The following is a 17995-nucleotide window of genomic DNA, read 5'->3' as shown; positions in this document are numbered from 1 at the left end:
GTGAAATGTTAGTGAGCAGATGCTGATGGTCACTTGAGGTGAAGCTCAAACGGGACGTACTCAAGACTGCTCCTAAGGTCTTTGGGCAAGGTCTATTTTTTGGCAGGCAGTAGGGCCTCAAGAACACCACGTAGGAACATCTTATCTTGTCCTGGCCTGCTGGAACCAGATGGCCTGAGTGGACATCAGGCTCTGGAAGATGTGGTAGGAACACAGCAAGGTTGGGAAGAACATGCTGCAAGTTCAGGAGCAGAGAAGACAGGGTCCAGGCAGTGCTTGAGGATCTCTCTGGCACATTCTCCTGCGGGATTTCTCATGTCCACGGAGTGGCACCAGATTCCTTCCAGAATGAACCTGGTGTGGTGCACTGCTGCCCTGATGATCTTGTTTGGTCCTGGTGTGTTAGGATGGCAGGTTAAGAATCCTATAGCCCCTGAGCAACCTGGGGCCGGAGGTTTGGGGTTTAGTTGCAGAGGAGGATGGTATTCCGATTGGTGACTGGGAGGAAGTGAGATCTGAGCTGCAGTGCAACTCTGTGAGGGTGGTCACCTTCAGAAGCAGCAGACTTCTGAATCACATATGTGATTCTACTTATATGTGGAATCACAACATATAAGTAGATAAAACTGCCCAGCAGAAACGATAGCAGGAAGGGGCTTTCATGGCAGATGAGGGGCTTTGGACAAGGGAACATCCCTTGCCCTTCTGCCAGAGCACGGATGTCTCATTTCCTGTTAAATATCAGGGTTAAAAGAGGGCAGGGTGTGCACAAGGTTAGATGGCTTCCTGAAAGTCCATGCCGGGGTTCAGCTGAGCACCTTGCTCCCAGTTCTTTGCCGGTTGTCACCTCCCTCCGGCAACTTGTGAACACCCTACCAAGCCGCTGGTCTATCTTGGAGTATCACAAAGAAAAGGGTTTAGAGCCAGAGAGGATCACTTTCCCAATGTTATGGTCTGAAAAATGGCATAATGACACTCAGCTGTGGCATTAGGATGTTGACAGCGAGCTGCGTGCTACAATAGGCATGTGACAGGGAAGTGGAAACTGCCCTTTTGGTATATAAAATCTTGAATAGAGAAAGAGAGGAGTGTTCACTGTTTGCTCTCCAGCTTGGGACAAAATTTGTGCCTGTGTCCCGATGGGGCTGTTTACAAAGACACGAGTGCAGCTGTCTAAAAGATATTACGAAGAGGGACAAAGTTGTTTCTCCAAAATTTTATTTTAATTTAAATTACAGGGCCAGCCAGATATTCTGATAAGAAATTCACTTTTCCTCAGGAGGAAGGAAATGCTTTCATGGCATTAACAACTGTATACATCTCCACTTTTTCTTATAGGGTTAAAAATCACATTAAGTAACTGCTTAAGTAAAATTAAACCTTTGTAACACAAAAACAAACCACTTCCAGTATAATAATTTGGTAATATGAATATATTAAATGATCAAAACTTCAATGCAACTTTTCAACTTTGAACGTTTTTACAATGTTTTGTTTAAAAACAAAAACCAGAAAGTCTGAACTACCTCCGGCATCCAATGCATTAGTAACATACAAAAATTTTGACACACTGCACCCCGTCCTCCACATGAAAGGCTCTAGAGCGACAATCACGGACCTGCCCAAGTGGAAGCTGTTCTGTGTTTGGACTTCTAAGAACTAGCTTGGCAAGGAGACGCTTCTTCCACTTGGTGTGGTGACTGCATTCACACCAGCTGCTGACACTCGCCACTTGACCACAAGAACCAGAATGCTCTTCTGCGGCTGGGCCTGCCTCCTCCATGGCAGGGGTTTTGTTTTGAGGAGGTCAGAACGCTTTCCCTACCTCCTTCTGGTAGAGAACATGAGTTATTTCACACAGATTCTTGTAAAAGCAGCCTCGGGAAAACCAATTACCGTAGACTGCCATTTAAATTAAACAGAATAAAACTTATCTACTTTCTGGAGTGGTTTTTCAAATTGGTGTCCTTTGGAGAAGATCTTAAAACCTGCTGACATATCAATTGGAAGGCTCATTTTACTGGCTGATAAATAATTCAATTAGTAAGAGGCTAGCAAAGAATAATCATATAATAAATTTCTTAATCAGCTACAGCCATGCTGAATTCAAACTGGCAAACTCTGATTCATAAGTTGTTAGTTGTGATCTTCGTATCACTAAAATGAACAGATACCATTCTAATGACTTTACACAGATAGAGTCTAGGAGACATTGTTCTGCTGTGGTCACAGTAACAAAAAGTGGTGCAAAATCAGTTACTTTATAAATACTGATAATTTGCAGCATTAAGGAACAGGACATTAAAAAAAATAAATTTCCCCGTAGGACACCTATGGCTAGGAACTTCTTTTCCTAAGAGAAGCCAAAGTTTTAATTATTCAGTTTCACAACTATTGTACTGGATTACTTACTCTAAGAAAGAAAGGGTGCTCTACAGAGGCCCCCCACAAAGAATCAGCATTTATTTAGCATAATCTGTATCATTCATATATCTGGCAAACTTATGACTCATTTTAATGAATAAGGCCAATATTATGCAGGAAAGTGTAGCGGACTGAGTTCCAGGTTTGTGGTTCCGCAAATCATGGCACCCCATTAGGTAACTGAATACAAAGGATTGGTTTACTTTTTTCTTTTAATGCTGTGATCCTTAAATGTTAAATCAGCATTTTCATGTGATCTGAAGTATTTCAATTACATATGAGCATTCATTTTTTTTTTTGCAAAAAACTCAGTATTAGGTAATAGTTACATACTACTACAATAACATTCCTCTGCTGTACAAATTAAACCATTTAAAAGAAATGAGCATTCTAAGAATTATATACAAAAGAAACCTGTAAGCAGTGTTGAAATGAAATGCAAGGTGTTGTTGTCGCTAGCTCTACTGTTTTAAAATATCTTCAAAAAGTAAAATTAACAAATACCCTTCAACATATCCAGGTTTACAAGTTTCAAGAAAATCAAATGTCAAAAAAGTTCTACAAAGCTGTGAAAAGCCTATATACATTTTCCTTATGACCTTATGAAGCTTCATACTTTTTAAGAAGTTGCTAAGTTTCAGTATCAATTTATTCGCACGTCAACTTAATCCGCCCCAAAAGCTCACATCTTGGATATAGTTCCCCTGATTTCCAACAAGCTCTGCATGCACGCTCTTTCTTCAGCGAAGGCAGGTGTACAGTCTGATGCAAGGATGCCACGTGTGCACATGCCACACTGCGCTCAGATCTTTCCCAAAGAGGAATGGAAACACATGGGTGTGCCTGGGTGCTATCAGGGCCTCTCCCCTACACCACTCTCATCCATACGTTTGCCTCCACAAACTCAGCCACGCTCAGAACTCCTACAAGCAAACGCAGTCTTTGAATTCTGAAATGACACAAAGATCAAGAAAAAGCCCACGTGCGCTCTAGTGTGCAAGCAGCAGCAGCTACGTTCTCCAACCTGGACTGAAAAACAAAAAGGTAAAATGAAAAACCGTTCACTTAACAGCAGATTAGCAGTAATGTTCCTCATGAATCGATAAGAGTGCCTGATGCTGAATAGCTAACAGCAAATGCTGAATTTGGATTTAATATTTTAGATGTTTATTGGAAATTAGGCTTCTTGCTGAGCTGGTCTCTTCAAATCCCTGATCTGTTTAACTAAATAGGTCTTCTCATCGTTGAACTGCTCGTCCTCGGTCCTGTCATTTTGAAACTTGCTGAGGAACTCGATAAGTTTGGTCTGGTTCTTGAGAAGGATGTCCAGGATGGGCTGTGTCTTGTTAGGATTGGCCACAAACACCTGCAGAGAGAGGAGCCCATGTCAGAGAAAGAACACAGGTCTGGGTGTGCTCCTGGGGCAAGCAATGAAGCCAGGGGAATAGTTTTTGCTTTAGAGGAGTTTATTTTTCATAACATGGGGAAGAATAATAATTACACGTTATAGCACAAATAGCATTTCCAAACTCATTCTGCTTATCCTGAAACACAGTGGTTAGTACTAAATACAGACTGATATTAGAATAAAATGAGCAGAAATCATTTCTGGGCCTAGGAGGTTAGATGGATTTTAAGTCAAAACCTTCATGAAAAGCATTAAGAAATGCTTTTACTCTGCAATGAATAATCTACTATGCCAAAGATAATAATAATCTTTTATAAATATACTTTCTTGTTCCCCAAAACAATTTTAGGTCTTTCTGTTTAAATGTTGTACCACACAAATATGAAAATTGAATTATATTATCACCAAAATGAAGTTAACAATACCTTCAGTAATTTGTAAATGGAAAGAGATAAACAATTCTGGAGACAAATATTATTTACTCTACCTTGAAAACGTGAAAGGCCTCAAACTGGATGTTACGACTTTTGTCTCGTAGAAGGTTCATCATTAACTTGAGGTTCTCAGGTTTACTGATGTATTTTGTCATAATTGTGAAGTTGTGTCGATCTAACAGTAGTTCACCGAGAAGCTGAGAAGATGTTAAAACAATTATTCTTAAATTATTGAGTTTTAAACCAAACCCAAAGTTTTAAAAATAACTCATTCTGTAATCACCATTACTAAATAAAAAAAATGTGAAGTCTTGCACAAGAAATATAAATTTGCTGGCAAAATATAGAAATAAATAAATACCAATGTGGCTGCAAAAAAGATAGTACCAATTAAACTTCATCTTTAAAAGTACCACTGGGGCCTGGCGCATGCCTATAATCCCAGCAGCTTGGGAGGCTAAGACAGGAGAATTGCGAGTTCTAAGCTAGCCTCAGCAGAAGCGGGGTGCTAAGCAACTCAGTGAGACCCTGTCTCTTAATACAAAATAAGGGCTGGGGATGTGGCTCAGTGGTAGAGTGCCCCTGAGTTCAATCCCTGGTACCCCCGACCCCCCAAAAAAGTACCACTGGTCTCAAAACTGTTGCATGTGTTCATGATGTCTTCTATGACTAAAATAAACTGTGAGAATGAATGAGTTGCTTCATTCATATCCATCAATAAAGGCTTACAAATGCCAGTCTCCTTACAATACTGCAAAAACAGAAAATGAAAATCGGCAACAAAAATACCTACAAACCCAAAACAGAAAAACCCATAAAACAAATGCCAGTCTCAAGCTTCCTTTTCATGTTGGTAATTTGGGGTGGTAGAAAGATTTTAAAGCCTTTTTTCTTATTCAAGAAGTCCAAGAACCCAAAATTTGTTCAAAGGTGTATTGATTTGCCAATACATCTCCCCTCTTCCAGTGAAGAAGAACCAGGCCTGGAAGCTGGTGTCCCAGGTCACCCTGTCTGACGTCTGACTCCTCTGAGCTGTGCAACTGTGTAACCACGGGAGAGAACAGAATGTGTTGGCTCTTCTAGGATCACAGAGAAGGAACCTCTCCAAGCTAACATTCAGAGAGGGGAAGTGCCTCCACCAACTGCCAAAATTCCCCACAACCCCCTGAAGAAGTTGTTCTTATCAGTCAGTAGACTACCGGATGATCATGGAGGTGGGGACTAGGATAAGTTGAAGATCCCCAACCTCAGGCTGAGAGGATGGCTGGGAGGTTAGGCTCCCCCCATGGCAACTGACAGAAAGCACTAGGTGTGCCTGGACTGTTTTGGTACTGATACTTTTCCAAGATGGGGCTGTTATTGATCCCTGACTACAGAGTTATGGCCTTAAGAAAAAAGAAGGATGTTGCTCGTCAGGTGGAAAGGACTCCATTGGAAATCTGCATGGCAGACTATTCTTATCAAAGGACACAAAGTATTAGTGTCTTTCTACAGAAAAATAAGGTCTTTAAGGGAGATCTCCCTATGGCTGGAAGGGGCAGAAGGAACAGGGTCTTGATGAATATGAATTCAGATACCTCAGAGGGGGAGGAACTCCGGGTAGAGTCTAATTTAAAATGAACCTGGCAAAGCATGTAAACAGTTACAAATTTCCCCTCTCAATCCTTTGTGATTCTATCTATTCTTCCCACCAGGACCATTTACTGACAGAATGATAGTGGTAGTTATGCATTTATTGACTGCCCTAAGAATTTAGGGCAGCAAACTTTTTCTGTAAAGGGCGAGACATTAATATTTTAACCTCTGCAGGCCATATCATATGGTCTCTGGGGCAAGTATTTTAAAACTGTGTTGTAGCCTGAAACAGCCTTAATATGTAAACAATTGAACACACGTGTTCCTATAAAACTTTGTTTACAAAACTAGGCAGTTGCCTATGGCTAGATTTGGCCCATGGACTGTAGCTTTTTATTTATTTTTATGTGGCGCTGAGGATTGAACCCAGTGCCTCACATGTACTAGGCAAACGCTCTACAGCTGAGCCACAACCCCAACCCCTGGACTGTAGTTTTGCCAACCTTTGTTCTAGAGTTTAAATCTTATTTATCTTCTTCTTATTATTATTGGTGGAGTTCTTTTTTTGTATTTTTTTTTTTGGAACTGGGGGTCAAACCCAGGGCTTTGCAAATGCAAGGCAGACGCTTTGCCACTGAGCTATATCCTAGCCCTAGAGTTTAAATCTTAAATTTAACAGTTTTTAGTTAGTTTCAACTAGAATTGCCCATATTCTGTGTTGATCAAAAGTAGCCCAAGTTGTGGCAGGCTTGCACCACTGTCCCCTCCCCTCACAGCCTTGTGGGCAGCTGCTCAGGGCACAGGGAATCTATAATCCTTCACCTAATTGGCATGATTCTAAGTTTTAAAGATATGGTTCAAAACCTAAATACTGCATTGCTAGGAGACAAAGCCCTCTGAAAATTTGTCCATTCCCTTTTGGTGTCTCTAGCTGACGAGGGTGCAGACAGGTATACCACAGGGACCGCTGCCACGTCCTGTTCTTTTCTGCAAAAATCCTGACAGTGGACTAATGTATGTCCCCATGAAGTCTACAACCCACACCAGACATGTCTCCCTTTCCCCAAATCCAAACTTCAAAAACAGAAAAGAGAAACAAGTGACACGAAGTCATGAGTCTGTCATACCTTCAGTGACTGTCTCTTGGTCACATAATTTTCTGAATGAAGTAGCTTCTCATATTCACTGAAAAACTACGAGACAAGAACACATATTAGGGTTATTTAAGAAAAAGACTGGCAGAAAACATAAAGCTCAAGGTCAAACTCTTGACACCATACAGGTCAGTGGTTGCCCAAGCTCTTGTGCTGCCACTGGTTTCACACCTTCCTCTGAAGCCCGCTTATCACCTGTGTGAAGAGGGCTCCTGCAAGGCTCCAGCCAGGCCCAGACACTGCTTAGTCAAGTCCTCTGGGCGACCCCAAATGCCATGAGCACAAAACAATGCTCCCTCCGCCCCACAGTCTTCCCATGATTAAGTCAGTGGTCATTTCTTGGTATTAGTCCAGAAAACCTTTTTTAAAACAATGAGAACTCATAAATATATCTAAAGCACAACAAAGAGAAATTACATGTTTTATGTATCAAGTGAGGCCAGTAACAGAGAAGAAACCCAGTACTGTGCTAAACAGAGAAGCGAGAGTCAGGCTCAAGCCTGGAAGAGGGGAGAGATTTCATTTGGAAACATATTCCTGGGGGATAAAAAAATAAGGGCATAGCTTGAGGGTGGACCTGGAGAAGACAGGATGCTACAAATCTAAGAGCTGACAAGAGGCCACAAGATCTTCAAAGTGGCAGCACTAACAAGAAGTGTTACTAGAATGGCAAGGGCTGTGAGTCACTTCCCTAAAGCAGGGAAGTAGAAAATGGAGAGGACGAACAAAGAGGCCAAGGCTGTCCTTGAAACATTTAGTATTTTTAGAAGGTCAGGTAGCTTTAAGGCTATATATACATTCTGCTTTTTTTTTTTTTTTTTTTTTACTTTGGATAGGTTTAAAATGTTGCCAGTTTGAAGAATCAGTATGACTCTGTTGGGTATTGAGCTTTCCTGAGACTTTTCACTGGGTGTGGTGGCTGCTACATAATGCTTGCTTTGTCACTGGTCCATCTGTGCTTTGCCCTAGGAAGAGTTCTCATTAGCCATTCATCTGGGGTTTAGAGAGGGGGTTGGCAAATTAAGGCCCACAGGCTGAATCCAGCCCATTGCAGAATTTGCTGAAACTCTGCTACTATGCTCATTTGCTTATTACAAATAAATTCATTTTTGTACTAATGAATTATTTATGGTACTTTTTGTGGTATCACAGAAAGGAGAGTGGACAGAGGCCACAGGGCCCATGAAACCTCAAATATTTAACTCTCTGGCACTCCTGGCTTGGGGCTAGCTTTGAGGCAGTCACCTAATTTGTATGCAAGTAAGTTAAAACTGCTCTTTTCAAATAACTGTTGCAATGATGATTAAAAGAGCTAGGTCCACCTTTAATCAGTAACAAAAAATACGTACACCTTAAGTTCTTCACAGAAAATTCAAGTTAAGATTTTCTGCTGCATGTATAAGCTTGGTTGTAAGAAATCACTTTCACGGGGAACAACTTGAGGAGTATGTTGTTTGTAGTCCATGCTTTCCTCCAGATAGGTCCGATTTTCTCTGGGATCAGGACAGCCAGAGGACAGGTAACAAACCTGGGCACTTGCCCCCACCCACCTGTGGGCCCCCTCAAATACTTGCTTTCAGGGAACTGCACTTTAGCTGAGTACTGTATATGCTGCAGCGTGGCCTGCAATGACTGTTACCCACTGTGAGACACTGCGATCTGACTCCCCTTTAAGAAGGTGAGTGGAAGAAGTCTGTTTCAGATTCCAGTGCTTGGGAAGGATACATTTCTTCTGAACAACCAGCACATAGTTTACTTTATAAATATTATGATGCTTTGGTTATTAGAAAACTCGGAGCCAAAGGGTTTAGAATTTGAGAGCATTAATTTTTCTGTAACAACCTCACCTCTGATTTTTTTTCTCCCTCAGATCTTACTACCCTGGACACATTTCTGTTAGTTTCCTCATATACATAAAATCATGTTAAATGATGCCATTCACTAATAACATGTAGAAAATGATTTTTTCTGCTCTTAGTAAATTTCCTGGAAATTAGCTAGTCTGTATCTTAAATTAAGATACTCTGGCATGTTAAAAGATGTTTGAGACCTAGGTATGGAAGTACACACCTATAATCCCAACAACTCTGGAGACTGAGGCAGGAGGATCATAAATTCGAGGCCAGCCTCAGTAACTCAGCTAGAGTAAAAAATGCTACAGATGTGGCTCAGTGGTAAAATGCCCCTAGGTTCAATCCCTGCTACCAAAAATAAAATAAATAAAATTTGAGACCATGTGGCAATTATAAAGCTGCTAAAATTTACTAAATGTTTATTGTGTTTTAGCACTATCTCAGGGGCTTTAGCATCCAAAAACTATGTGCTTCCAGTATGTACCCTTGTCTAATGCCCACATGCCCCAGTAGACAGGGACTTCTTTTGGGCCGAAGATCCTGAGGCAAATGAAGGCAGCTGCCTAAGGTCCTATCAGCACACTCACAGGGCTGGCACTTGAAGGCAGACCTAGGGCAGTCTGACACGAAAGCCCATGTTTCCAACTGCTGGAAAAGGCCCTGATGAAATCAGAGTGCTGCCAATTTAAGTCAACCACATACCAAAAAAACCATACCCATATCCAAATACCCATAGGCAGAAATAAAAGTAAAGAACTGGCAGTATTTAAGCCATGTGTGAGGCTGTCTATGAAGGATTTAGTATGTACTTAGCATGGTGTTTTGAGCTGCTGGGAGTCGTAGGGGAAAATGAGAAGACAAAGACTGAGGAAGCATAGAATTTGCTTCCAAGAATCTTATTATGTAGTTGACCAGTAAAAGGAACAATAAAGTGTTAATAATACTTATGAGTTCAAAGATTCACAGGACTAATGGAATAATTAAGCCTAAGCCAAATCTTGTGGGATAGATATGAATTTTAAGTGGACTGTTGATATTCTAATTTCTCTAAGAGTAACTATTAGATCTTAGACAACATGGAGTTAAACTACTATGATGTAAGAAAGTGCTGGGGGCATGGAGGGAAGTGCTCAGAGGAAGCAGAACTGGTGTAGTGAAAGGGAACAAGCAGCAATGTGGTCCTGGGGTGGCTGTGTGGGTCACAGGGAATCAAGTCAACAAAGCACCCAGAGCATTTACAATTCTTGGGGGTGGGGTGGGGGGGGCACCATTACCAGGGACTTCTGACATTGACTCAGAGCTGGAAGGGACCTTACCGATGGGCTAGTCCAATGTCCTCATTTTACAAATAAGGGAGGACTTCTAAGTCCCCAAGCAGTAAGTGCCTTGGCCATGGCCACAAAGTAGTTAGCAGTGAAGCAGGAGCAGAGCGGGGTCCTGCCCCCTAGGCCAGCGCTGCTCTCATCCTACCAGCTGCTGCCTCCCTTTCTCTCTATGTATATACTGCAACTGATGGAAAAGGAAGGAAAAGTTAAAAGTCAGATAATAATTCTCCTTTTAACTTAAATGTACTTTCATTCAGCAGCAAAATGCCTATTTTCCTTTTCTAAACTAAGAAAAGATGCAAAGGGCAGTGTGTCAACCAAAAGGATTAGGTTCTGATTCTGACCTAGTAATACTCTACACTGTTGCAGTAGAGAAACAAGTATAGCACTAATTAAATATACTATGCATGCAAAATCAATGTTCTGGGGCAAAATGCAATTTAAATCTTTCATTGCTGTTAACAGAAGTTTCAATTTTTTAAAATAATATTTCACATACTTACTCTATCATAATGCTGTTCCAAAAATTCTGCACTGAGCAATTTATGTCTTGTAAGTAAATCCTAGAAAAAGAAAAAATATATATTTTTACAGTTGTTCTCCATTAAATTTCTTTCAGAAAAGAGAATCCTAAAACATTCCATGCCATTTTATCTGATAAAAACTTATTACGTATTACTGTTCATGAATTGTACTGAAAACAGTGATTCTATTCAACAGGGAATAAAATCATCAATAATATGAAATCGCAATTTTAACGGTTATGCTACGACAGATCTATAATTCTTAGAAGGAAAAAACCCATAAAAGGCAATGAACAAATATACTAAATAACAAAGGGATTAAAGAAGTGAAATACAAGTTAACAGTTGTAGAATGTCAAACAGTGCTGTGCTGCTTAGTATTCCTAATGGAGAAAGAGGAAATTTCTTTTATTTTAGACATATCAGAAGGTTCTATTATCTTCCTCCTAAATTCAACCAGTTTCAAATCTAATGCGGTCTTTTTTCAGAGGTAGAATGTTTTTAAAAAGCCCCATCATATTATAAACATTAGTTCCTAACTAAGCAGAATATCACAAAAAATGTGGAATTAATAATTAGTTTGACCTGTAGTTCTATTTGGTATTACTATGAAAAAAAGCTCATGCCTTACCCTAAAAAGGCAACACTCATAGATCATTCAAGTCAGAAATAATCCTGAGCTAGGAAAAATTCTAGGTGCTAGGCCTTAGACAATAAAATAAGACCCTTTGTCTCAGGGACCTGTGAGCTGGCCATGACTAGCCTTGGTCTCCCCAGGTGGGAAAGAGAAGGGAACATGTGATAGTAGGAATGCCCAGGCAATGTTTGATGAACCAAGGAGTCAAGTTCCTTCAGTGCCACCTACTAGAGAAGTCAGTGCCAGCAACTCCTTTTCTCTGATTCAACTTTCCTTAATTTGTTTTCTTTCCTGTTTACAGCTGAAGGCTGCCCAGGGCTAGCATTTCCTAAAACTTGCTGATGTGGTACTTGGTCCTGAGAAATGCTCTAAGCAGTGTTCTATGGTCAAGCATGTGGGAAGAGCCACAGCTTGACTTTTCTTGTAGAGATAGAGATGTCAGCTCTCAGGGATTCTGCAGGAAGCTCTTTTGTCACCTATTCCTGTTACCATCCTTCCCCAAAGGTCTTCCTTCATATAGGCCTTCCCTCTACCTAGTTACCTACCACCCAGCCTCAGCTCTTAATTGGGCATCCCTTCCTCAGAAACCATTCCTGACTGGTCACCGCATGAAAGCACTGGTCACAACTGTAACTTTATATCTGCTTATGGGATTATTTGAAAACAGTCTCTCCTGTACACAAAAATAGACAAAGGGTCATGTCTGTTTTTACTAACCTTTGGGTCACCAGTACTTATGTAATGCTCCATACTAGGAAGAGCTTAATATTTAGTAAATCAATAAATGAACCAAGAAAACCAGGAAACATGTTTAGAAAAACATCACATTAAACAATCTTCAAAAGTGTGCTTTTCAGAAGGCTTTAACCCCATCCCAAAGACTTAGTTGTTCAAACTTCTAGGCAAGGACATCAGTACTGTTATTTCCTGATCTTAACAGGGTTGCCCATTTTTTTTTTTTCTGAGAATTACAGAGGTAAAATTAAGAAATCTGGAGTTTATTTTTAGTACTCTTCAGGAGGAATAGCCACTTTCCTGAAATCATCAGTAGAAATCTGCTGCTTAACATGGTTACATGTGGAAGACTGTGACCTGGCAGAGTGCTGCAAAGTGTCCCCTCATGGAAACAAAGATGAAAACGGTAGGAGAGTCTCCACCATCTCAGTGCACTGGCCCATAGGGTCAGAGGCAAAGAGAAGGAATGTGAGGATATCAACAGAGAAAGCACCAAGTTCATGCCTGCTAAGGAGCACTCACCACCCTTCAGCCTGTCATTGTGCTTTGTTTATGGCTGGCCTCCCTGAGTAGGTGCCACAAGGGCAGCATTTGTGTGTGTGGATTTCTGCCAAGCCCCAGCACTGAAGCTGGCATAGGGCAGGCAATCAGGGGCTTGGGGAAAGAACAAATGAATAAGTGAACTGAGGGTGAATTAAGGGATGTGTTAGGGTCCATACAAGACTGTCACTTCTAAGGTTTTGTGGCTGAATCACTCCGGAGGCCAATATGAGGAAGTACAGCCCACAGAGCCATTGTTCACTATTCTGCCACAATCTGATACAATAGAATGTGAGGGGAGAGGGGACTTAAGAGATGCTGACTCTTAACTGAGTTTAAGGCCTTAGGGATGGGTAGGGGAAAGCATCCACCAAATGTTCTACTAGGCAAAGATCTCTAGGTGTAACCATGTTGGGCACCACAATTTTACTGAAGGTTTGAGTGCGTTATTTCCTCTAAAGGATATACTCAAGCAGGGGCAGGAGGCTCTCAACTAAGCCACACCTAAAAAGAGGGACTTCTAACATCTCCCATCTATTTGTTCTTCTCTGGGAAATCAGGATATTGTGGTCAATGTGGGAAGCATATCTTAATGGCTGCAGGGTAGAAAGGATTGAAGAAGTTGTGAGATTGCTAAAGTTTGGGCCCTCGTGCATAATAGGATAAAAGTCCTTTGGTCAAGGAGGACATTCTAAGGGCCTGGAATGGAGGAGAATTTTTTTTTTTTTTAAGAGAGAGTGAGAGAGAGAGGGGGACAGAGAGAGAGAGAGAATTTTAACATTTATTATTTTTTCTTAGTTCTCGGCGGACACAACATCTTCGTTTGTATGTGGTGCTAAGGATCGAACCTGGGCCGCATGCACGCTAGGCGAGCTTGCTACAGCTTGAGCCACATCCCCAGCCCAGGAGGAGAATTTTTGAAGAAAAGGAGCAACTGTTAAGAGCCAGCACCAGGGGCTGGGCTTGTTGCTCAGTGGTAGAGCATTTACCTAGCATATGTGAGGCCCTGGGTTCAATCCTAGCACCACATAAAAAAATGAATAAACATATAAAGGTATTGTGTCCATCTACAACTAAAAAAATATTTAAAACAACAACAACAACAATAAAGCCAGCACCAGAGAAAAAGGCTAATACTAGGCTAGGAAAGGAGACAGGGCTTTTGGAGTTACCTCCATCTACTGAGAGGTAAGAAGAAACCTTAACTTAGTGACTATCATTAAAAGCTCTGGAGAGCTCAAATAATGGGTCAGGACAGAAACCAACAGAAAAGAAAATGAAGCTGAGCACGTGGCAAACACCTGTAATTCAGCTACATGGGAGGCTGAGGCAGAGGTTCCTAAGTTTGAGGCCCAGCCTGGGCAACTTAGTAGATTCATGTCTCAAATAAATAAATAAATGGACTGGGGATGCAGCTCTGTGGTAGAGTACTTGCTTAGAGTGTGTGCCACCCTGGGTTAGTCCTCAGAACTGTGTGTGTGTATGTGGGAAGAGAGAGAGAGAGAGAGAGAGAGAGAGAGAGAGAGAGAGAGAGAGAAAAGAAAATAAAGGGCAAAAAGGGCATGTGGTCAGCGACTCAACAAGTTTATAAGTTACATGTGATGCCATACCAGCAGAGCGGGGGAAAGGATTTATGTATGACCTATCTGAATTTCAGTACATCCAAAGCACTGGTATAACTTGAAGAAAGGCCAGGGATCATGTCCCAGGTCCAGGAAACTAAGCAGCCAATTTTTAGGATGGGTTGAATTAGAAACCTTCTTAAAAGTTTGAATTTGGGCACCAAACAGCAGGTGACAGATATCCCTGAAAAAATACTGCTACCTGGGGGGTGGGGCTTATTTTCACAGCATCTTAGCAAGTCTTTTGTCCCCATTTCCCATACGATGCTCAACTATGTTCAGGGACAAGGAACTCAATTCTTTCACTCATGTGGTTTATCTCTGGGCTCTTATAATTAATAAGTTCTTTCTGCACTAGAGTCAAAAACCTCTTTTTGATTTATACCTATGTCTCCAAGTTATTTCCAAACACTGCTAAGGCTGGCAGAATGGCTGCAATCCATTTTTCAGAGGTTCCCACTTTGAATACAAGTAGTATCTCATGGCAAAGTCTGACCAAGTCTTCTTTTCTTCAGGTTAAATATGCCCGGTCCTTTAACCTCTCCTTGAATCATGGGTTCTGAGCACAACCTACTGTCTTCTGGAAGTTATCTATTGTTTAAGTGCCTCCTAAAGTGGAGCACCTGGAATGGAGCACATTTACATGTCACCACCTGAGGAGCTCATAACTGAGGGAGAACACTGATTCCTTAGGTTACATACTTGTGATCACATGGAGCTTTGGAGACTGTATTCAACATACCGCTTAATTTTAGTGGAATCTTCAGAATTTTATTTACTCAGAGTGGGCTTTGAGTCAGGTCAGTTGGCTTGGGTTCAAATATGGTTTTCCCACTTACTGTCTGACTTCATTCAATATGTCTAGGCTTTTCATCACATATGAAGGTGATGATAACAGTATCTACTTCATAAGGTTCTTTTGAGTATCATTAATTGTATCATAGTAATTATTATACTTAGTAATTATTTAATTTATTAAAATATTTATTATTTATTATTATTTACACCTTATTCCCCTATCCCATTCTTTGTACAATGAGGTCCTCAAGTGGGAGATCTCATATCTGCATTTAGTTCGTTCTGTTCTGTCCCCTCTGGATCCTGAATTTTAGGATCTACTGTTAATCTCTCTTTTTCCCTTCTTGGCTAGGACCTACACATTAGATAAGTATGCCTTGTCACCCTTTGGTCATTAATAAATGATAAAAATGTTCAGCTAGGCCAGGTGGGATAAAGCCCAGTGGAGATTGGCTACAAAATGCATCCAGTTGACAACAAATGTATGGATATGGCTTTGTTTAGTTGTGAATCACTATGATAAAACTCCATCTAGTTCATCTTTGCTTACTGTTTCCATGAGAAGAGATGTGTAGATGTTTCAGTATCTAGCACATCCTCACTGTAATGAAGGAATCATCTAACAGCGACGTTTACTGTGCAAAGACCGCATAGAGGTACAAAACCCCTTATATACTTGTATTATCACCTACATTTTAATAGATGGAGAGATGCAGGTTAAATCAGCAGCAGAGCTGGTTTGAAACAGGCAGCCACGTCCTTAACCCCCCTGACCTGCTGGCATCTATGAGATTAGTATGGCTGAACTTACTCTTAGCGAATCCATGGTAGCTGTGGGCACACGGTTTCCTTTCCAAAATGCTCAGAAATCATCTCTTTAGAAATACTTTCTAGAACCTTACAGAGGTAAAACATCAAGCTCCAAGCTCCACCAGCCTCTCTGGGGAATCTACCTTCTTTTATTCTGGAAAATTGGAAATATATTTGTTGGCCTTCTAATTCTCCTCCCCATCTCCTTAATTCCTCAAAAACAAAACAAAAATCACTAACAAATATTTCACCATCTGGCTTACTATTTCAGTATCCATTCATTCAAGCTATGACTCTTGGACGTATTTAGAAAAGATATTTTTATTTCCTTTTAAGACTTAGCACCTGTTCCATAGGCTCTAATCCTAGGGTTTTGGACAAGCTGCATTTGTTCAAAAATTGATGTGTGTAGGGGGTACATTTTTTTTGTGGGGAGAACTGTTGTACATTCTCAAAGGAGAACATGGAACACAGGTCCATTCTTTTTTTTTGTTAGAAAACTGTGCCATGCAAAGGGCCATCAGCAAAGGGGACAGGGTCCTTCTTCTGCCCTCCTTGTCAGCACCTGTGGTGTGAAGATGCCAGACTGTCCCTGTTGGTCTGGTTGTTCTCTCTGTCCTGACCACAGTTTCTTTCAGGGAGGTGTGTAAGGGAGCTTCGGTCTGTTTGCCATTTAGCCCCATGAGATTAAGTGTTAGGTCTGTGTCTTTCGCACTCTGTCTTGGCTAGGGGCCCTGTTGTGCTATTCTTGGAGAGGCATCTGATCAGGGACTCTAGTGGGCTCTCTTTTTTGTATAACTGGGAGCATCTGAGATACAGAAGCCAGGCCAGCTTCTCAACCCTCTCTTCTAGAGCTAACCCCTGGAACCCTAAGTTGTTTATAGAAGTTCCCTTTCTTCAAGGCCACTTGCCAGGCTCTGTACAGTCTTTCCCTTTGTGGCCACCAAGACCTGACAGGACTATATTACCCATGGCGATTCTATCACCACCATTTTCTCCTTGGAGAGAATTCACTCAAAGAAGCAACTCTAACTGAAATGAAATCATCAGCAAGGCCCATCAAGACTGTCAGATATCACATTTTTGGCATGTAGCCAGCGCATCTCTCTCACCTCTGAGCCAATTTGGTCATCTGTGCCAGGAGTATGTCCTCCACGTGGTCAGGGGTCTGGCTGCATTCTCCCACACCACTGTTGCTCCTCAATCCGCTTCCCTCACCCTCACGCGCCCAGAGTGCTGCCACTCTCGGGATCCTGGCTGTCCTTCCACACAGGGGACTCTCTCCTTGACACAAGGTGCTACTACACACCTCCCTTCAGGCCGGGCTGCTGCTCCTGAATGGGGCATTCCCTTCCGTCGATGCATTCTAATCATGAGTCCTATCCCACCACTGCGGTGACACCTAAGACATCATAGTGACCACTCTATGTTATAATCTCAAACTCAATTTGTTTTGCTTTGTACATTGACATTTAAGTATCTGAAGTATTAACTAAAGCTTCTGATATCCTCTTTAATGGTTTTGGGAAATAAATCCTGAGCACCTTTTACACCATGACCTTATACTCATTCAGTGAAACCCTAATGACCAGTCCCCTGGACTCTGTCCTATCCTAAGGGTGTTCATTCACTGTCAGATATAAATTTTATCTAAAGCCCAAGGTGTGTGCTCATTATGTCACAGGCTCTTTATAATCATAAAACTGAAACTTAACAAGATAAGAGGACATTTCTACTGCAATAGAGTCCATGGTTTCTGAGCATGGTTGTCTATGTGTAAGTATATGAAATAGTTCTAAACATTTACATATAAGATCAGACATTTTATAGAGGGGAATTATAATATATAAAGCTTTCATTAGGGAAATACAAGATTATTGCTTTATTTATATAAACTAAATAGCACAGAACCTTGCAACTCAAATAAAAATCTGCATGTGGTATCATGTGTGTATTTAATTCATACAAATCCACAACAAGGGAGACACAGAAGACCAGGTTGTTAGGCCAACTGTATATTTGTATTTCATATTTAATGGATAATTTAACAAGAAAGTACAATTTTGACCATACAGAACTTCTGCCTTCTTGATAGACTTTACAATCTAACTTTTCCACCTTTTGTAAGCTGTGACTTTTATTACAAATACTTAAAA

The 17995-nt window shown here is 41.1% G+C and overlaps 1 protein-coding gene across 1 annotated transcript in view; it reads right to left on the bottom strand.

The window, feature by feature from the left end:
- Nucleotides 1-1201: 1201 nt before the first annotated feature.
- Nucleotides 1202-17995, bottom strand: part of Cab39 (calcium binding protein 39) — a 77754-nt gene continuing 60960 nt past the window's right edge. The window contains exons 6-9 of the mRNA XM_026396238.2: nt 10677-10736; nt 6969-7034; nt 4320-4463; nt 1202-3790 (exon numbers count right to left, since the gene is read on the bottom strand). Coding sequence (XP_026252023.1) covers nt 3602-3790; nt 4320-4463; nt 6969-7034; nt 10677-10736 — 459 coding nt within the window. The 3' untranslated portion in view covers nt 1202-3601. The remainder of the gene's footprint in view (nt 3791-4319; nt 4464-6968; nt 7035-10676; nt 10737-17995) is intronic.

Source organism: Urocitellus parryii, chromosome 1, assembly GCF_045843805.1.
Source record: "Urocitellus parryii isolate mUroPar1 chromosome 1, mUroPar1.hap1, whole genome shotgun sequence".
Lineage (NCBI taxonomy): Eukaryota > Metazoa > Chordata > Mammalia > Rodentia > Sciuridae > Urocitellus > Urocitellus parryii.
This window is presented reverse-complemented; position numbering and strand designations above follow the sequence as displayed.